We start from the raw sequence: 22,510 nt of genomic DNA on the forward strand, positions 1-22,510 counted from the left end.
ATACTTATATCTAAAAATAGTATGTATTGTTAAGACTGTATAATTGTGCCTAAGGAAACTCTTCTGCATTTTGTAGGTGAGTGTAAATTTTTTTCATGTTTTTCTGCATAAATTAAAAATTATTGTACTTGGGTATCTGATGTACAGTAGCCCTGGTTGCTGTGACACTCTGCAGTGTACTACACCGCTTTCAAAAAGTCCACTAAAAACAGAAGAGAAGCAGGAGGACGGGTTTCCTCTTGGCTCTACTCCAACAGCAGGCAAAGCCCAGAGTCTAAGCGCTGACTAGAAATGAAATACTATTATGACGCTCTCTAATAACATGAATATCTAATATCATCGGTTTCTGTCAACATTACCATTTAGCTATTTCACGTGACTTTCACCAGCCACTTTATTAGGAACTCCTGTACAAAGATCCAATCAGCCAATCATGTGGCAGCAACGGATAAAAACCTGCAGATGATACAGGTCAAGAGCTTCAGCTAATGTTCACATCAAATGTCAGAATGGGGGAAGATTCCTGTTCTTGGCTGACAGGAGTGGAACCTGATCACGCCGCCTCAATTTTTGACGTATTGTGCATTATGAGATGCTTTTCTGCTCACCACGGTTGTATAGAGTGGTTATTTGAGTTACCGTAGCCTTCCTGTGAGCTTGAACCAGGCTGTCCATTCTCGTCTGACCTCTCTCATCAGCAAGGCGTTTCTGCCCGCAGAACTGCTGCTCGCTGGATGTTTTTTTTTTTTTTTTAATTTTTTTTTATTTTTAAATACTCAAACCAGTTCATCTGGCGTCAACAACTATGTCACGGTCAAAGCCAGTGAGATCACATATTTACCTCATTCTTATGTTTGATGTGAACAAAAGCTCTTGACCTGCATCTGTATGATTTTATACATCGTGCCCATGCTACATGATTGGCCGTTTGGATGACTTCATGAACTAATAAAGTGGTCAGTGAGGGTATAGCTGTTACTATAGAAACGATGATGCATTCGAACGAACACATTAATATAAACTTGTGATCTGGAGGCTGAACTACTATCATAGTTGCTGTTATTGAAAATTAATCAACACCTTCTGACCAATCAGAATCGAGCATTTCACAGCACTCTGGTATAAATGATATATAGCGGATAATTATAACTAAACTACAGTGTGTCCCTGAAATATAACAAATATGTTCAAAAATGCTGATTCATGCACTTCTCTTCGATCCTGTGTACCAGGCATGCACTGTAAAAAGCAATCTGTAAAATACTAAAGACAGAAAAAAAAAAGTTACAGAATAAAAAAAACATTTCCGTAAAATCTTTAGGTTTTACATAAATGAATGTTTCCAAGCGTGGCAATTTACCGTTTAAATATTAATATTTCACCAGACCGTCTCTGCCCAGTGAACTATATAGACTAATCTCAGAAAAAAAAAAAGAAAACGAAAAAAAACAAGTAATCATGTTACATTTTGAACTAATTTACTAATGAACTAATCTCTGTCTCTCTCTCTGTCTCTCATCACCTGAGTGTGGGAAAACACTGGAAACACAACCCTGACACAGTGTGCTAATGTCAGGTTACAAATGTAAGATAAGTGAAACAGCAGTCAGCATGCTGACGTACGGCTACATCTCGGTAGTGGGCACACAAACACCAAGCGGCAGCCATCTTTAGATTAGATTAGATTCAACTTTATTGTCATTGTTCAAAGTACATATACTAAGCCAATGAAATGCAGTTCGCATCTAACCAGAAGCGCATAAGTGGCATATTTACAATAAATTACAAATAAGGATATATAGCTATGAGGGTGATATGTACAGGGGAATGGATGACTTACGTACAGGAGGTGCAGTAGGTATTATAAATAGGGATTATAACTAGGGATTCTTTAGCTTAACTCGACGATACACTGAACTACACACAGATCTCGGAGACATTCTCGAGTGTGTATCTTCTCATTTTGGAATACTACCACTTTAACTTTGAGCATACAGATAAATATTGTGACATTTAGCAGTAATTTAGTCATTTGATCCTCTAGCAAGCAGCTTTTACTCATGAATAAAACAGTGGTATAACGTGACAGCCGTATAAAGTGGAAAATATTAACAGGAACCTCAGAACAGCGTTAATGAAGTCCTAGTTACATCTTGTAATAAAATACTGTATCTAAATTAGGAGATTATTATCAGGATAACAATGTTTTAATCTTCCTCTTGCATTTCTTGATATGGGTTTTATTTCCCGCATGTAATATTTAATAAACTAACTAACCAGGAAAAATAAATAAATTAAAATTAGCCAGCAGGAGGAGGAGGATCGTTAGAGATTATTTAAGGGTGCTTTCACACCGTTAGTTTGATGAATCCATTTGCTGAGTCTGAAATGTGGCGGTTTGTTTGGTTAAGTTTCACACTGCACATAATTAAATAAACCAAAAACGCTGACTGAAGGACATACAGAGCGCAGAAAAGTTTAATTCTTAGAAAACTTTCATTCAGTGGCTAGAAATATGGCGACAGAAAAAGGTACAGAAAGCACTAAGAACACAACGCTAAATAAATCAGTATATAACTGTATAAATGTCTAATTTAAAGTATTTTGTGTCCCGCATCCAGCATTAATATTCTCTCTTTCTGTTTATTGATCCAAATCTCCAGATCAGCACATGGGATTTCTGCAGTGCTACAGCTCTGTGCTTTGGCTCACAAAAAAACACTGCATTTTTGGCTCACGTCCTGGAGTCGGGTCGATTCAGAGTCGAGGAGTTTTGGTTTTGGTTTGCAGCTGAGCGTTACTGCGGTATCCTCACCTGCCTAAACAAATCACACCAAAAACAAAACCGCACTCTAACTAAACCACCTGGAGATCATCTTTTACAGTTTTGCGAGAATATTTGTTACATTTACTTCAAATAATAATAACCCTGTGAACAGGAAACTCATTCCTGATGCAAGCATGATGCTCTTCTTCTCAACAGATGTGTGACTGTAGTAGATGCACTGGCACTACTACAGTCACACTACAGGTTCAATCCTCAGCTGGATCCTACCGGAGTGGGATCCTCACCGGGGCAAGATCACAGGAACGTTCCTACATCTTACAACGTAATCCTTATCTACATCACACATTGTGTGTGCGATTACCACAGACGAAAACAAGACTCACTTTCGCATACCGAGAGGGAAAAAAAACAACAACAGAAAACCTGTTCACTCCAAACACATATATAATGCACGTCTAAGCGCAGATGTTAAACTATATCAAAAAACATTGTGTACATTTCTGTAAAATTCTTTCATGAAACCTCCAATCATCTTCAGTAAGCGCTTTATCCTGGTCCACGATGCAGCAGATCCAGAGCCTTTCCAAGGAACACTGTGTGTGAGGTGGGAATTCACCGTGGATAGAACACCACTCCGTCACAGAGCCCCAAACACACACACACACACACACACACACACACACACACACACACACACACACACACACACATTCACACACAGTGGTGATTTAGAGTCGCCAGTCCACCTACTGGCATGTTTTTGGGAGGTCGGAGGAAACCAGGGAACCCGGAAGAATCCCACAAGGAGAACGTGTGAAACTCCTCACAGACAGTAACCCGAGTTTACGATCGAACCGGGAACCCTGGAGCTGTGAGGTGGCGATGATACACACTGCACCAACTATAAATCCTTCATTCAGAGGTATTTGCAGAGATGAGACTATCTGTTTCACACGGAAGAATCTGTGGTTATGCATCACCAGTGTCACACACAGACCACAAAAACGCTCTGGATTGCACAAGTGACTAGACATCTTTTTTTTTTTTTTTTTTTTTAAACTATTGCGCCACATGTTTAAAGTTGGAGAAAACTCCATAGTAAGACTTTCTCTCATGTCTGCATAACATCTTTAACATTACAGTCTAACCACTGTAGTACTGAATTTTGCTATATTGTGACTTAAAATAAAATGTAAAAAAAAAATTAAATTGAATTTTAAAAAAAACATAAATAAACAGGGTTTGTGTTCCTCAGTACAAGAAATTCATGGAGTATTCCTTTAAGTTCATGAGTTCATGTTTAGTCTCACATGCGAGTGTATTAATTCTATATTCGATTTAACTCGGAAGTGGGAAGTCTGACCTTGGAATTATTCGTTTAAGCTACAAAAATGGGAAGAAACAGAAGCGAGTGTTTTGTTCGCAACAAGCTAGCCAGGTAACATTAGTGATCATCAGTTTACTTTCTCAAAGAAGCAAATTATTCAGTCTGTATTATAGATTTAACCATCTAAAGATTAACGAGCTTTCCGAGTAGCAATTCCAAGGTGATGGGGCATTTTCTTTGTTTTTTTCTAATCAGAGGATGGATATTTTTGATCCTGCTTCAATGGCTCTCAGAATTTCTTCTACTTTAATAATGAACATTTATGAAGACCTTTTCATCAGAAAACAGTAAGTACAAATCTATATTTAATTTTCCTTTACTCGAATTCTTACTTGCTGGCCAAATCGACCAATTAAACGCAATAACACACATTGCCCAACAGCAACTGCGGGATCTGACCTTATCTCAGAGCAATTATCTAAAACAACACATTATCTGAACACTCGGTCCTCTGGGACTCCGGGTCACCCGATCGATAATCATAACCAATCTATACCTGCTGGGAGAATGGATGATCTTTTCTGTAGACCCGAGCGGTCCTGCTCCCTGACTGTGCTTGCTCTAATTAGGTCACTATTATCAGTGATTGGTTGCATGCACACACACACACACACACACACACACACACACACACACACAGAAACACAAAGAGTATCAGGGAATCAGAAGTGGAGAAATCCAGCAGGAAGGTCAACAGATCAAAAGTGTTCAACAGTGCAACTGAGTCCAGGTCAGAGAGCAGAACATATGATCACACACACACACACACACACACACACACACACACACACACACACACACACACACACACACACACACACTGCCCTTCTCGTGTAGGCCTCAGTCCAGCGTTCCTTCTCAGGTTACATTAAGACCAACGTAAAATCGATTATACGCAGAATAAAACAGATAATATAAAAATAATATAAAATAAAATGATATAAAAATAAAAATAAATGTATTTTCTGATTATTTTCCACAGCACACATATGTGCTGAGGTGTTGTTATTGTCAAAGTCATAATTATTAGCATATATTAGCCATTAGGTCGTAGCTAACAGGCCATGCTTCTTGGGTCAGTACCTAATTAGTGTTAACAGGAAAGAGCATTTTCTTCATATCTGACATAACCGTACTGGCTTCTTATTCGCTCTATAGATCCTCAAACCGAACATTTAAATCAACAGGAGCTGGATATTAGTCATTAAGTCTGCAGGAAGTGCACAGGAGTAATAGATGTTTGTGCCTTCAACAAAAAGTAAGTTAGTTACTGGTTAATATTTTGTCTGTGAGCTGTGGTGCTCTCTCTTGTACAGAGTCTGAGTAGCATCTTTACTTTCTCTCGAGGTGTTTAATCACAAGGTGACTGTGTCTACTAAGCTGGAGTTTTACTAGACACAAAATCGGCATCATTTTATTCGGGATCAGAAAAAAAATAAAGATGATAGTCAGACTCATAGCCGAACTGTTGTCCACTGACTTGCTGACATTTTGTCAAACACAATGTGCTACATTAGAAACCTTGTGAGAAGCAGATGTCACCTAGACCGAGTCTCGGCCGATGTGTTGAGAGGGAGCAGGCGGTCAGATATGAAGCTTGAGGGAGAAAGAAAGACCATGTTCATTAATACGAGGGTGTACGTGGTGCTCCCACGGCGATGTTTGATGCATTTACTGCTTCATTCATTCACTCATCAGTAACTGCTTTATCCAATCAGGATCAAGGTGCTTTAAATTACTAATTTGTTTATATCTTGGAAAACAGAACCAACTATGTATGTCAGAAAAATTGTGGACGAGTGCAAACAATAATAACTCGTCAAAAGTATCTATGGGAGAGGGCAAGATTAGAATAACTTTCGCCTGGAATGGACAAGATTGGTCATACTTTCTGCTGGAGTGGAAGACAGTGAGGAAACTTTCTGTAAGAGCATGCAGGATTAGTCACAATTTCTGCTGGAGTAAATGGAATTGGTTAAACTTTCTCTGGGACCAAGTGAGATTGGCGAAAATTTCTGCTGGAGGCAACAACACCATTGGTGAAACTTTCTGCTGAAATGGAAGGGATTGGTCAAATCTTTGTGTGAAAGCAGGCAGGATTGGTCAAAACATCTGCTGGAGTGGAGTTGGCTTGTTCAAAGATTCTGCGAGAGCAGGCGAGACCGGGCCAGCTTTCTGTTGGAGCAGACGGGATCCGTCAAAACGTCTGTGGGAGTGAGTGAAATTGGTCACCTAAAAAAAAATTTATTGTCTATTACCTCCCAACAGAGTTTTGGAGTGATGGTATTCCTAGTTTGTGACCTAGTGAGCCAGTAACAGAATGTATTTTTGATAGTCTTCAAAGCACTTTTGTAAGTCGCTCTGGATAAGGGTGTCTGCCAAATGCCGTAAATGTAAATGTAATGTCAAAACGTCTGTGGGAGCGAGAGGGATCAGTCAAAACGTCTGTGGGAGCGAGAGGGATCAGTCAAAACGTCTGTGGGAGCGAGTGGGATCAGGCAAAATGTCTGTGGGAGCGAGTGAGATCAGGCAAAATGTCTGTAGGAGCGAGAGGGATCGGTCAAAACGTCTGTAGGAGCGAGTGAGATCGGTCAAAACGTCTGTGGGAGCGAGTGAGATCGGTCAAAACGTCTGTGGGAGCGAGTGAGATCGGTCAAAATGTCTGTGGGAGCGAGTGAGATCGGTCAAAACGTCTGTGGGAGCGAGTGAGATCGGTCAAAATGTCTGTGGGAGCGAGTGAGATCAGGCAAAATGTCTGTAGGAGCGAGAGGGATCAGTCAAAACGTCTGTGGGAGCGAGTGAGATCAGTCAAAATGTCTGTGGGAGCGAGTGAGATCAGTCAAAATGTCTGTGGGAGCGAGTGAGATCGGTCAAAACGTCTGTAGGAGCGAGTGAGATCGGTCAAAACGTCTGTGGGTGCGAGAGGGATCAGTCAAAAGGTCTGTGGGAGCGAATGAGCTCAGTCAAAATCTCTGCTGAAACAGATGGGATTGGTCAAACCTTTGGGTGGGAGCAGGTGGTATTCATCAAACCCTGAATCACATGAAGTTTAAACACAGCTACATACCAAAGGAAAACTTCTGTTTTGCAAAACTCAGTAATGAGTAGGGTGTTTTTTCTGTCTCTGTTTGTTGAATCTGCTTGTCCGATGGGCAACTCTGAGTAAAAAACTAATAACCCAGACATGAAATCTGTTTGTCCCGGGTCAGCGATTTGTCCACCACTGATATTTGGAGGTTGGCAGTTCCCCTCTGTGCCAGCCCTGAAGTTCACTGAGAGATGTGTATAGATGTGCTGGAGCTTTGTATTTACACCGAGTCATGGCTGAAATCTTACAGACAAAAATACAAATATCTAAAAGCAACCTGTTGATTCATGTGAAATTAGGCCTCTTCTCTGGTCACTTTTCAACTTCAGTGTGGTTTCCGTTTACTCAAGCAATGTAAAACCAAACAAATAAATAAGTAACACAAAGCACAAGGCTAAGGTGGAGATGTGCTTCCCAGGCCAACAAGTCAGAGTGGACATTAGCATCATGCTAATGGGAGAGGCTCGCGAGACCACTGAGAAAGGTCAGAAAATGTTTTTATTTTGTTTTAATGAGAGCGAGTTTAAAGCGGGGAGTTTGTTTGTGTGTTTAGAAAATATGTTTTGTGTCTTGAGGAAGGTTAGCGAACAAGTCTTTCGGTGTTAGCGGAACACGTCACTCAGGAGCTAACCGTACGTTACTCGGGGCTCGCACGCGCACTGACGGTTAGCCTGGAGGAGGAGGAGGAGGAGGGGGGAGGAAGAGGAGGAGGAGGGGGGAGTGGGGGGGTTTGATTAGCCGAGCTACCGAGTGGTTAAAGGCGAACTCCATTCAGCTGTAACCGGGCTGGAAATTGAAATTAAAATGAGCTGAGAGCGACAGAGAGAGAGAGTGAGAGAGTCAGGGCTCCCCCTCTGAGAGAAGAGAAAAGAAAAAAAGGCTGACACCGCCTGGATACACCGCGACTCTCTCTCTCTCTCTCTCTCTCTCTCTCTCCTGATTTACAGCGCCTTCACACAACACAACCCCATTTAAACCCCTTAACACTCCTCCATGACACAAATAAGACTTTCGCCTCCCTGTAGAACTACCTGGCAGTCTGCACTGGGCAGGAAAGCAGCCATATCCTGGTGTCTAGCTTTTATTTTTTCGCCTTTTTCCCTCCTCCTGTTCCTCCTCCTCCTCCATTGCTCACTCGCTCGCTCGCTGGCGCAACAGCATTAACACACACACACACACACACACACACACACACACACACCGCCACCACAACGAATTCAGCCCGCTTCTGCACTAAGTGTACAGTTTATACACACACACATACATATTAATATCACCGTCACGGGTGTTTTATGTATGAAATGTACACCGGGAATCCGTAAATCCCAGGCGTCCGACCAGCTAACGTCCGACACACTGATGTACCAAAATCACTTTAAAACCTGCACTTACCGTCTCAGAGATCCAGTTTAACCGGTTTGAGGAGAACTTCAGCCCTGATTCTTGTCTCCCAGACGGACCGTTATGAGTTACAAATCCGTTAAAGACGAAAAAGATCCTCTTTCCAACTAGTTATTCCCTTTTTTCCTACCTCTGTATTCCTCTCTCTCTCTCTCTCTCTCTCTCTCTCGCTGTGTGTCTTGCGCGCGCGCGCCGCCACCACTACGAGCAGCTCCGCGAGCCAGGGCGCTCCAGTGACGTCAGCACTCGGGATGCGCGCCCCCGTCGCCGGCCTCCACGGCGCCACGCGCGCTCCCGTGCGCATTCCGCTCTCACAGAATGTACTGTATTAGTCTAATATATAGATTCAGATAAATTATTATTTTGATATAGATTCGGATCAATATTTCATGTGTCTTCTTAATTTTTGGATTTTTTTCTAAAGCTTTCTGATAGGAAAACACTCAGTAACCTCTAGGGTTAGTAACCTTCAAAGGTTCCCCCAAAATACAAAGAAAATAACTTCAAAGTTCTACATTTACACTTTTTTTTCTAATGTAAGTTATGTTTATTTATCTTTAGTTATGTTTAATTATGCTTAAGTAGGGTTTTATCTGTATTTAACTTTAGTTACAAGCTCTTCATTTAAGGGTTCTCACTTTTATAATAATTTTTTTTTTTTTTTAAAGTTGGCTCTTGAATTTTACAAGACTCTCATCCTTGTCCAACTTCTTAAAAAATTTATGTCTTAAAGTTGTTTTAATGTATTTAATGCAAAATAATGCTATTATATATATTGCTATATATTATATATTAAATTATATTATACACTGATCAGCCATAACATTAAAACCAATGACAGGTGAAGTGAATAACGTTGATTATCTCGTTACAGTGGCACCTGTCAATGGGTGGGATATATTAGGCAGCAAGTGAACAGTTGGTTCTTAAAATTGATGTGTTGAAAGCAGGAAAAATGGGCAAGCGTAAGTATCTGAGCGACTTTGACGAGGACCAAATTGTGATGGCTAGATGACAGGGTCAGAGCATCTTTAAAACAGCAGGTCTTGTGTGGTGTTCCCGGGATGTAGTGGTTAATACCTACCAAAAGTGGTCCAAGGAAGGACACCTGGCGACAGGGTCATGGGAGCCCAGGTTCAGTGATGCGTGTGGGGAGTGAAGGTTAGCCTGTCTGCTCCGATCCCACAGAAGAGCTATTGTAGTGTGGGACTGCGCAGCCGTAGAGTGCCCACGCTGACTCCTGTCCACCGCCAAAAGCACCTACAGTGAGCATCAGAACTGGACCATGGAGCAATGGAAGAAGGTGGCCTGGTCTGATGAATCATGTTTTCTTTTATATCATGTGGACGGCCGGGTGTGTGTGCGTTGCTCACTTGGGGAAGAGATGGCACCAGGATGCACTATGGGAAGAAGGCAACCTGCCGGAGGCAGTGTGATGCTCTGGGTAAATGTTCTGCTGGGAAACCTTGGGTCCTGGCATTCATGTGGATGTTACATTGACACGTAACACCTACCTAAACAATGCTGCAGACCAAGTACACCTCTTCATGGCAACGGTATTCCCTAATGGCAGAGGCCTCCTTCAGCATGATAATCCGCCCTGCCACACTGCAAAAATTGTTCAGGAATGGTTTGAGGAACATGACAAAGTGTTCAAGGTGTTGACTTGGCCTCCAAATTCCCCAGATCTCAATCCTATCGAGCATCTGTGGGATGTGCTGGAGTCCAATCCATGGAGGCCCCACCTCACAACTTAGAGGACTTCAAGGATCTGCTGGAGATCGGTGTATTTAAGAAATATCACATGAGCGAAAGTGCAGTTTTACTGAATATCTGTGATTCGGCGTAGTCACTACGCTGCATCACAGCCGTGTCAGTATAACCACACATTTGCGAGTGTGATATTGCTTTTATATAGCAGTTCTATAAATAAAAAATTAATATCAAGTAAGTGACATTTCAGGACACAATATGGACAATGTCCAGTTTATTTTTGCTCCGCTAGCGGAAATAGATCCTCACACACATAGAAGCCACACTCAGCTTATAGCACTTATAGCTAGCTAGCTCACATTGATATGTAGGCTACATTCAGGTTAAAGGTGTTTCCAGTGAAATTGGCGTCCCTTCTTCCTTTTCATCTTCATCTGACGATCTTTCATATTTTAAGTCAAAAGTTATATTCCTGAAAAGTATTGTTTATGTCCGCTGATGATGTCACTAACTCTACTGTAGTAACTGTGAACCATGAACACAGACGAGCGCAGTGATACACACAGTGAGACGTCCCAGTGTGGTTATAGGCAATATACGCACTCTTGGAACGGTGTTGTTAAACTGTTGTATATTATATTATATTATATTATAGCTTTTATTTCTGTCTATCTATCTATCTATCTATCTATCTATCTATCTATCTATCTATCTATCTGTCTGTCTATCTATCTATCTATCTATCTATCTATCTATCTGTTGTTTACTTTATGTACACACTATGTGGTAGAGAAACCCTCTGTTCCAGGTTTATACACAGGAGCTTTAAGGTTAAAAGGTACAAGCTGAAGAACCCATAATGATCCTAGATTTAGCCTTTTTATGTACGTCCCACAATACACTACACACAACTATACTGTGTGTTATGTTACAATATTTTTATATCACTATAAATATTCTTCACTATTGTTCAGATACGGCAGAATCCTGTGTGTCAAACGTATCAATCTGCTTGTACAGTATATGATATAAATATTTTATATATTTTTATACCATGGCACTGTTGAATTCTTGATTCTGGTTGGTAAGGAGGTGTTGATTCATTTCCTATAACATCAGCTCTTACAGTAATTCTGGCTGCAAGGTTTACAGTATATGAATGCCCTCCAGTGTCAGCTCTTTTGTAACAGTCAGAGGTGAAGCTGTAACTTTAAGTCAAGAAAACTTAAACTGTTTTAACATAAACTGTGTCTATTATGACACTGAAAACTGTTTTGTGAAATTGCTGTTAGCTTCAGTTATTGTGAATCATCATAATATATAAATATTTACATTTGTTTTATTTTTCTAATGCAGTATGTGATTTTGTTCTCTGATGTGTGTTTCTTTGCCATAACTGTAATATGCATTCTTAGGGTGAAAAAAAAGTTCCTTGATGGTTCTTTGTATAGTTCTGGGCTTTTTAGAGCTACTGAACGCTCTCAGAAAGGGAAACCCTTGGTATGACACAAAACTCTTACACAAAAAAACTGCAAAACCTTCAAGAGTTTTAGATTTACCGTTTTATACCCTAACTAAATGTAAAATGTTCCATGTAATGTTGCAATGTATGTAAAATATTGTAAATTTCAATATTTTTGAAGCGAACTTCTACGAATATCAGCACAATAACTTTACATCCTAACTGAGGTTTTTTTATTTAAACCTTGATTTAATTGTGCTTGGAAAGTCACCTGTTCACACTTTTACTGTGGTTTAGCAGATGTAGAAGCTTAGATATAGAATTTAGCCAAAGTTGTCTATTATCTAATGCAGTGTAGGTATGGATATAGAAGTACGTCCTTAAACCATTGTAAAATAGACAGAAAAGTGACAAGTGCCAATATTCATATACATTAATCACTCACTATCAGTAGGCTCTTTATCCTGGTCCGAATCAAGGAGGATCCGGAGTCTATCCTGGGAATACTTGGCAGGAGGTTGGAATACACCACTGGTGGAACACCGGTCAATCACAGGGCATCATGCAAACACAAATTTGCACACTCATTCATACCTAGGGGGCTAATTTATCTTTTATCCACCTACTGGTGTGTTTTTGGGAGGTGAGAGGAGACTGAAGAACCCAGAGGAAACCCATGTGGACACGGGGAGAGCATGTGAAACTCAACAGAGGCACTAACCCAAGCTAAGGATCAAACCATGGAGCTGGGAGGAGACAACACTACCTACCTATAAATTAATAAGGAGCAAAATAAAATCGCTAACATAGAGGTATATGACCCTATAGGGGTAATGAATGTGAATGACCAGCTTTACTGTGTGTGTGTCTGTGTGTGTTTGTGTGTGTGTGTGTGTGTGTGTGTGTGTAACTGGGACATGGCAGCTGGAATGCTGTTGACTGACATAAGGCTTCAGTGTGTCCAAAGAGTGATGTGACCACAGTGACAGTGTACACTCTATACACAAACACAAGCTGCAACACTGACATACTGCTCTATAAAACAAAACAAGTCAGTGGCCAAAGTGTACGTACACACTCTCTCTCTCTCTCTCTCTAAAAATACCTTTTATAGGTTCTTGTTGGGCCCTTGAGCAAGGCTCCAGGGGCGCTGTATCATGGCTGACCCTGCACTCTGATCGCAGCTTCCTAACAAACTGGGATATGTGAAAAAAAAAAAACATTTCACTGTGCTGCAATGTATAAGTGACAAATAAAGGCTTCTTCAGCTTCTGCTTCTTCTTTGGATAGTTCTTGGTTCTTGGCTATCTAAAACATCCCTACTTGACTCTCAGTTGTATGCTTCCCTTCAAGGATAACCAACAAACACTTATGGGTTCTAGATGTAACCTTTTCCACCAAATAGTGCAGTTATTAATGTACAAATGTTGGAACTCTAAGATGGCAATGATACCTGCTCCACTATCGTACCATGGTCAAATTTCAGAGCTTGTGATTGGATGATTTAGTTGTTTAGCTTTAATTCTGCAATATCACATGGCTTTATAGTCTTACAGCGGCAAACATCCTGACTGAATCAAGTATTATAAATTGTAAAATAATTTTAGTTGTAGAAACACATACAGATACACATGCACACACACTTACACACACAGAAAAATCTTTTCATATCATTTTAGTTTTCATTCCATTTTACTGAGAAATGTTTCATGAGCAGATTTTGTGTCTATTGTTTGTATCATATTAGCACCTTATCAAATGTTTTATCACATAATATCACGCCACTTTATCTAATAATACAGTGGAGTGTGACTTACTTTGATTTTATGAAACTTACAAAAAAAATGAACCATATTTTTTGTTTTGTTTTCAGTATAAAGTTAACAATGACATTACACTAAACCTGAATCATAAACTTGTCTGAATAGATTTCAGTGCTGGAATGTTTAAACCAAGAATACTGGCAAGATATGGAGCAAAATGAGTTTAGGCCACAGCTTTGCTGTTTAGTTGAAAATAAATGAATGAATAAATAAATGAAAATTCAAACGCTTAAAGTGATGTTAAAAATCGAAGATAGATTATTTATAACATTAAAATATGGCAAAGGTAAATAGTACTGTACATAGCATAATAAAGTGTTTTATTATTATTATTATTATTATTATTATTACTATTATTATTATTTTAAATGTCCAGTGCAGGCTTCCAGGATTCACTGATGTCCTGAAACCAAACAACACACACAATATACTGTTTGTTATGCTGTAATACAGTACATTTGCATTATTTTTACTAACAGAAATAAATATTAATCTGTAATGTCAGGTATTCAATCTGTTATCTTCCATTAAAGTTCACTGCTGGGGGTAGAGACCGGTCTTCTGCACGCCGAATGCGGTGATGAAGATGTTGATGATGACGGTGAAGAACACTAGTGCAGTCGCTAAGTTATTCATTACGTCCAGCTTTTTCTGATTGGCGACGATATTGAGATCTTTACGTGCTGATAGGAGAGAAAAATAAGAAGACATTTTCTTGAGGAAAGCAAGCAACCACATAAATCTGCTGCTCTCTCTGGAAACACCAACAGCCACAACATGTCTGAAAAGCTTGCAGTTTGCTTTATATACCTCTAGGCTGAAAAAGCAATTATGCTGCATTGCTCACCCATGAGAATGAAGAAAGCCCCAGCGAGCACTTGGAAGAAGAGCGAGACTGCGATGAGCACAATCACGGTCAGGTAGTACTTAAACTCAGGCCCTTGTTCCAGCACGGCTTTCAGCTGAGAAGCGTTGGCCATAAGCAGAGCCACATCCAGCATGCTTTCAGCCACCGTCTTCTTAGTGGCATAGTGATTCATGTTGAGACGCTGTGAGAGAGGGAAATACCACATGACCACATTACCACATTAGCAACACAGTAGAGAAGTCGTTATTCCAGCACATTCAATACAAGCAAAGGAACAGCAGAGGCTGTCTATATATCCTACATTTGCATGCAAATGTTAGGACACCCCTGGCCAGTTTGCATATTTTGTAGATTTTTGGACAGAAGTAAGTAAATATTACCTCAGCAGTAATCTATTTACAATATTTATATATGTAAATATATGTAAATATATTTACATACAAAGTAAGTAAATATAACCTTAGCAGTAATCTATTTTCTGCAAATATTAATGCATAGTTATATTTGATTAACCTCAAAGATAGAAAAAGAAGTTTGGACACCTGTCCAGTTTAGAAGTGTCAGAACTTCATTAAGTCATTAGAGCTTCACTGACTCGTTAAGACTCGTTACTCACTGTCATTAGGAATTGCCAGCTGACTCAGCAGCTGACTAAGGATCTGAAAATGAAGCTAATTGATGACTACAAAGCAGAGGAAAGTTATAAATAGATATGAAAGTGCCTCCAGCTCACAATTTCCACTGTCCAAAATGTCATTAAAAATGGCAAGTAAGGAGAACTGTACAAGTCAAGGCAAGATCTGGAAGACCAAGAAAGCTCTCAGATAGAACTGCCTGCATGCTAGGCAGAAAGTCAAAGCAAAAACACCCAAATGACAGCTATAGGGCATGCAGGAAGATTTAGCTGACACAGGAATGGTGGTGCACTGTTCTACTCTGCAGCATTGCATGTACAAACATGATCTGCATGGAAGAGTCATCAGAAGGAAATTTGGCCTGTGACCTTATGACAAAAGCCAACATCTGATAGATAAGCCAAAGGCATTTTGGAAACAAGCGCTCTTTGGCCACAATCACCAAAGGTATGTTTGGCTGGAAAAAAGGAGTAGCATACTGTGAAAAGAACAGCTTTCTATGTATGCGTTATCTTGAGCTAGCTAGCTAGCTAATGAAGCTACCAAGCTACTGAAAGCCCAGCAGCATTTGGATAATTTAGTTAGCCAGCTAACCTTACTTTTCTTTATATTCTCTTGATAATGGAGGTGGTGTTCACTTCAGCAAAGCTCACTTGGTTAGTTAGCATAATTGTTCAAACATTCATTCCTCAGATATAGAACCTTTTCAGGTTAGTTGTGTCAATCATAGACAAGTTAAAAAAAAAGTAATGCATAATTACTCAGGTATTAATCACGTTGAATAATATTCTTGATAATTACTTTTACTTCAAGTGAATTATTACTGCTAATTTTAGTAAAAGCAGTGTGGTTTGTACTCTTTCCACTACTTTCCCTTCACAGGAATCTACAGTGCTGTGTTCACTGTGCTGAGTTTGGATTCAGTTTTCAGAATGTAAATTTTTTTTTAATCCACCAGAAGGGGGCAGCAAAAAACTGTGGAAAAGCAAAGAGCCCTGGAAATCATGAGAGCACCTGATGATGAAGGAAGATGAAAGTATGGTTTAACAATGACTTAAAGGTGCATTAGATAAGATTAGTCTTTCTTTTGTTAGGACAGTTAGGTGGGTTCAACATTTGAATTATTTTTTTTCTACTGCTTGAGCTCACACAGCCATTCCGGCCCATGTTCATGAAGCTCCGCCCCACAAGGCCTTAGGTGACCCATATTGTGTCTATAAAATGACTGATAGAAGGCGCATCCAAACACAAACAAACATTCCTGACTGTAAGTCAGTTTTCCAAATAGGTTTTCTCAGTGACTTTATGTACTTTTACTAAGGCTATGGCTTAAGCTAATGTTTTTAATCATGTTTTACATAATTTCCAGGTTATTTGTACAAGTATGGAATAAAAAAATCGACTATTGCACCTTTAATATCTCCAAGTCATAAGTATAATATGTAATATGTCGTTATGCAATTACTAGGCCTGGGTCCCTGGAGGACTAGTGGTTAGGCCACGGCGCTCTTGCCCCCGTGGACCGGGTTTGATTTCCGGTCAGGGAACCAACCACTGGGGTTTCACATGACAATGCACTCCCAGTGCCGGTCCCAAGCTTGGATAAAATTGGGGAGGGCTGTGTTAGGAAGGGCATCCGGCATAAAAACTGTACCAAATCAAATATACAAATACCAGTGATCTGCTGTGGCGACCCCTAATGGGAACAGCTGAAAGAAGAAGAAGAACCACACGTAATGACTAGGTGTACTCTGTAGTTATTCATTTGTAGGCCCACATGATTCCATAGCAATTGCAATTGTATAATTACAGAAACAAATAAACTGTCATGTCGCTAACTATACCATGAGCATATTTACTATGTGATTCACAGATTTATTTATGGCTTTGAGTATTTAATGATTTATTTAGTTTAATTATGCAAAATGAATTTGCACTTGAAACTGAAACCCATCAGAGGGCTTAGAGCTTTTTTCAATCACTGATGAGCACCAAGTTCTAAGACTGGTAGATGATCTGCGTATAGAGTCTTAATAATAATACAGCTGAAAACGTTAATGTCTCTCAGAAAAACCTGACCAATTATGAGAAAGTAAGTCATAATCTCTAGAAAATCTCATTATTAAGACAGTATTATTCATAATTCATAATCTTGAAGTCATAATTTCAAGATTTTTTCTAATGAAATAATAAGTCAGAATTTCAAAAAAAAAAAAAAAAAAAAAACTCTTATTTTTATAATACAGTATTTATTTGCAACGTTTAATTACAATGTTACAATATTTACAATATTAATTTGTATTTAGGAGAACAGCTCAGGAGTTTCTCAACTGAGGTCCAGTCTATGCAAAACTATAAAAAGAATTTTTATATATAATACTGTATTTAAAGTTGTTTGCACTTAATATCCATGCAAACACTGTCTATAAATTTATGCATCAGCTGAGATATGAGTCAAAAACATTTCTTCATACTGAGACTTTGTGTATACGAATATGTATATAAATACTAAAGTCTCGACCTGCCTGTCAAATCATAAAGCTAACCTTTGTGCAATTCTACCTTATCTTATGCTATACAGCACTTCACTCCCCTCACCCATTTTGACTCTAATGACTCATTAGTCACCCTTGTTTTTTTCACCGTCAGTCACCTTGGGACAGTAAAATGCTCAATTTTACAATTGCTGATCCAAGCAAGCATGGATAATCAGAATTTAATGAAAGGCTCACAGCTCCAGGGTCCCTGGTTCAATCCTGATCCCAGTCCTCGCATTAATGACTATGTGGAGTTTTGGATGTTGTTCCTGTGTCTGTGTGGGTTTCCTTCAGGTTCTCCAGTTTTCTCCACCCTGCCAACAACATGCCAGTAGGTGGTTTGGATGCTGTAAACTGTCCTTAGGTATGAATGTGTGTGTGCATGGTGCCCTGTGACAGACTGGCATCCTATCCATGGTTTATTCCTGCCTGGTGTTACCAGGATTCACTGTGACCCTCACCAGGATAAAACAGTTACTAAATATATGAACAATGAATGAAAATTGAATGAAAAATGAATGAATTTTCAGGTTTTTTTTTAATGGATGTCACTGTACATGATGTATTTCATGTCACCAGCAGATGGCAGCACTAGTTTCTTCTTAATCCTTGAATCTTGTTCACTTTGGTCTTTGATAAGTACATTTTTTGCCCATCATACTGTATATACAATAAACTCTACTGATATTGTATTTTGGTGTAAAATTGTGATAGACATCAATGTATCTAAAATCCCTATTTGATATAATGTTCTTTTTTAAATAACAATTCCCAATAAATTCCTTACTTTTCCTGGACTATGACAGTGTGTTTTTCCATATAAATAAAATTAAAATATTAACAAGTATAAGCTTATGTGTCTCCAGAGCTATTTTTCAACTCTCACAAATACACACACACACACACACACACACACACTCTCTTCTCTCACTCTCTCTCTGTCTCTGTCTCTCTCTCTCTCGTTCTCACACTCTGTGTGTGTGTGTGTGTGTGTGTGTTCTTTTGAAGCCCCTCTTCTTATCTGCATCATCACTTACAGACATGTAGACAGTCTCAGTGATAATGTCTAGACCATTAAGGCCTGCCTCTTCAAAATATGACCTTCGGGTGTTTGTTTAAAAAAGGAGTAACAAGGCAGAGGAATGTCTGCCTTCAAGAAATCTCACATTTTCTCCATTCTTGTTAATCTCAGAACAAAATATTCATCATCCAAATCATGGAGCTCCTTCTACACATACATATATACACACAGTATATGCGCCTGGATTAAATAAATAAATAAATAAAAATGGCAAAGCTTCAAACCTGAGCTGTAAATCACACTCTAGTGAAACAAGAACTAGGCACAATTTTCAAACACCACACGCGCCACGTTGCTGGACCCTTTTTTCCCTTCTCCCCCATAAAATAAACACCACAGGAGAGCTCAGGAGTGTTTTACAGAGGCACTTCATACAGCAGGCCTACAGGAAGTCCACCTCCCCGTCTGCTCATTGGTCGAGAACCTGTCCAATAGCGGATAAGAGCAGTAGAGGAGGGTTCACTCAAACCCGAGACAGCTCTGTCTCTTTTTTTGGTTTGTTTTCTTTTTGCTTTACCACGTCTGAGGGCACGTGCAGAGGAGGAGGGCATCTCTGAGCACAAAGATCTGTGAATATGTGCTAAGATCAAAGTGCAGGAGATGGAGGAGATATGAAGAGAGAGAGTGGAAATGTGGGTTTGTCATCTGACAAAACAAAAACAGGACAGAAAGAGATAGAGATTAGATGAGAAAGCGTTGAGAAATCCCATCACATGTGTCGTACGCTGTGGGAAAATGACCCTAAATACCATATTCTTCATTTTACCCTAGAGAGAGGCTTAGTAATTTAAAGGAAAGCAGGAAATGGTCACATCATCACGGCTTTCATCTAGCTCTCCGTTTCCTGTCATCAGTGCCTTCTTTATCATAATAGAAGCAGCTAATTGTCATTATTGAATTAGTTCTGTACAGACAATGTCTTAATGTACTAATTCAGTGGTAAACAACATTTTAAAAATCCACGGCCCACAAAAGCTCCCTCAGCCCAAAAACAGGTTGGGACTGAACCATCTATTACTAATGTAAGTTTGTGTACCCTTAGGACAAAATACAGAAGACAAAGGAATATAGTTCACATGTAGACATTTAATGTGTCAGCTTATGCAAATGTTCTTTCATTAATTTAAAAAAATCAGTAAATAATAGTGTAATAAATAACAAAATTGGTCAAATAGTATATTTTAAGATATTACGTACTCACTCCCATACAGTAAACACTTATCCTGGTCAGGGTTAGGGGGAGTCCAGAGTCTATCCTGAGAACACTGGGTGTGGGGCAGGAATACACACTGGACGGGACGCCAGTCCATCACATAGCATCATGCACACACACTCATTCACACCTGGGGGTGATTTATCTTATATTTATCAAAACCACCTACTGGTGTGTTTTTGTGAGGCGGGAGGAAACCAGAGTGCCTGGTGTGGACATGGGGAGAATATTCTTAGGAGATAGATAGATAGATAGATAGATAGATAGATAGATAGATAGATAGATAGATAGATAGATAGACAGATAGATAGATATTTTTAAACAACCCCATTGTTCCTGATACACTATAATTTCAATGTCATACACTGTCTTCTTAAAATCATAACAGCAAAATGTCTTTACAAATTATTGTCTATGATAAACACAAATGTCATCTTTAATTCTTCGGAATTAATTTTCCCCCAAATGAATTGGTATATAGCTCCAGCCACCCATCACCACCCCACCACCACTCGGAAATGATTTGGGTTGGTGTACAAACGTTTGCACTGAACTGTACCTCAATAATCAACACTGTTAATCAGAGAAAACAGACCTACAAAAGCTACAACATGGCTTAACCAGGTCTTCGCCTTGATTAGTCTTTAAATGAAATGAAATGATGGTTTTTAATTATGGTATATATGCTTGACTAAAAAATTTTGGCACCCCACTGCAGTACCAAGATGATCCACTGGGGGGTCACAAACCACGGCAGGAAAAACACTGTCCTGTAGTTAAATAAATACTGTATTCATTGGCTCAGAAGCCTGCCCTGTTCCACAAACATGTGCTGTTACTATTAATCTCATGTTTCTATACTCTGAAGCACTGAAGAATTCAAGGTATTCAGCTTTGAGGGCCCAAGACAAAGTTATTTTTTTTAGCAGCTAATCTTGTCATGAGTCATGTTTGTTAACTGAATCAGGTCTCACTTTCCTCCAGATTCTTGCCTGCTTTATTCACTGAAGTGTGATCAGTGGCTGACAAAACTGGCTGGTTGTTTATCATCAGAAAATGACAGAAATGCAGCAAAGATCTGCTACAGGGCTTTTTGAAGCAGTCAGACTCGTGACATTAGCTCACATTTTCCTATTTTGCCCTTGGGCAAGGCATCCTCCTTCAACATATCTGTATCTCTCTTATCTGTTTGTTAGCTGTTAGATATGAGATTGGGTAAATCCATTTTTTATTGTGAGAAAATGCTTCTTTATCTTCTGAGTTAGGTAATAAGATGAGATTCAGTACCAAACAAGTAAAAACATTGGCTAAATGTTTATTTTATCAACAATTTCCAGCTGAGATATTACTTTCTGTTTTTATTCGAATGAATGATACAAAAAGTATCCTTGTAAATAAATTTAGTTATCATTATTACATTGTTACATATCATTATTATCATTATTACATTGATTGACTGAAACTGTTGTCATAACCACCAAATCAGTGGCAGAATATATATATATACAGTATATAGCCAACTTTTACTCTGCTGTTGTAAACAGTGTCTAATATAGCCTAATATAGTGTTTAACATACAGTCTCTATACATTTCCTTTGTTTTATAATCGCTAAAATTATACCACAGCGCTGTTGAATTCTTCATTATAATTGGTCAGAAGGTGTTGATTAATGTTCTACACAGCAGCTGCAATTCAAATCACAGGTTTATATTAATGCACTTGTTCTCATATCATTTCTACAGTAACAGCTAAGGCTTGTTTATCATGTATGTGAGGAAATTTCACATCAACATTTTGATGCAAAGCTGTTCCTTTAAATATTCAGCCACAGAAGAGTCTTCAGCTCAGAGGACTTTGTGCTTTGGGGTTTATCAGTAACATGACAAGCTGCATTTTTTTTTTGTCTTATTAACTTCAAAAGAGAGAAAAAAAAGAGGGGCTGGTGAGGGAAATGCCTCACCAGCCTTTAGTGATAACAGGAACTAACTTGTCTGTTTGATGTTTCACACTATTAAACATAAGTATAAAGAGATTAAAAAAAGTACAAGTACTCAGTGTTATTCTTGGCAAATTGCTGTGGTATAAGAGGAAGAAAACACTTTAGGACGTGCAGTCAGAGGAAAATAATCAGCTCCAGGGTGGTAACAGAACACACCCAACAGCATGTCCTGTATATTTGAGCATATATTTTAAAAATATTTTATTAATGAATAAAACAAAATGAGTCTACATCAAGTAGTTTATGAAATCTGAGTAATTTAGTTCCATGAATGTAAAACTAATTCTTATTTACATTTGTGGCTACTTTCCACCTTTATTAAAAATTTTGTGTAACAAACTAAATGTATTTGCTTTTTTTTTTAACAATGGTAACAATTAATTTTGAATAATTAAAAAATATAACATTCGTACCTTAAAAATATGAACTACTTGTTTTCTTGGCACCTAATGTACTTCTCTTCAAGTATACGTATAAATGCATGTATATCAAACGTAAATTAGTGTACATTTA

At 38.9% G+C, this 22,510-nt stretch overlaps 2 protein-coding genes across 13 annotated transcripts in view; both read right to left on the reverse strand.

Annotated features, from left to right (window-relative positions):
- erc1b (ELKS/RAB6-interacting/CAST family member 1b) overlaps positions 1–8,894 on the reverse strand; it is a 205,380-nt gene extending 196,486 nt beyond the window's left edge. For 2 of the 10 annotated variants that reach the window (XM_053241656.1, XM_053241662.1), the window contains exon 1: positions 8,656–8,894. The gene's annotated coding sequence lies outside the window, so the exon portion shown is untranslated. The remainder of the gene's footprint in view (positions 1–8,655) is intronic. The other 8 variants (XM_053241659.1, XM_053241658.1, XM_053241660.1 and 5 more) reach the window with 6 other exon arrangements.
- A 4,445-nt stretch (positions 8,895–13,339) lies between these two features.
- Positions 13,340–22,510, reverse strand: part of ninj2 (ninjurin 2) — a 41,753-nt gene continuing 32,582 nt past the window's right edge. The window contains exons 1-4 of one of the 3 annotated variants that reach the window (XM_053241906.1): positions 19,008–19,304; positions 17,898–18,016; positions 14,510–14,711; positions 13,340–14,345 (exon numbers count right to left, since the gene is read on the reverse strand). In XM_053241906.1, coding sequence (XP_053097881.1) covers positions 14,197–14,345; positions 14,510–14,702 — 342 coding nt within the window. In that variant the 5' untranslated portion in view covers positions 14,703–14,711; positions 17,898–18,016; positions 19,008–19,304 and the 3' untranslated portion in view covers positions 13,340–14,196. Of the gene's footprint in view, positions 14,346–14,509; positions 14,712–17,897; positions 18,017–19,007; positions 19,305–22,510 lie in introns of those variants that run through there. The other 2 variants (XM_026923457.3, XM_026923455.3) reach the window with 2 other exon arrangements.

This window comes from Pangasianodon hypophthalmus, chromosome 18 (genome assembly GCF_027358585.1).
Source record: "Pangasianodon hypophthalmus isolate fPanHyp1 chromosome 18, fPanHyp1.pri, whole genome shotgun sequence".
Lineage (NCBI taxonomy): Eukaryota > Metazoa > Chordata > Actinopteri > Siluriformes > Pangasiidae > Pangasianodon > Pangasianodon hypophthalmus.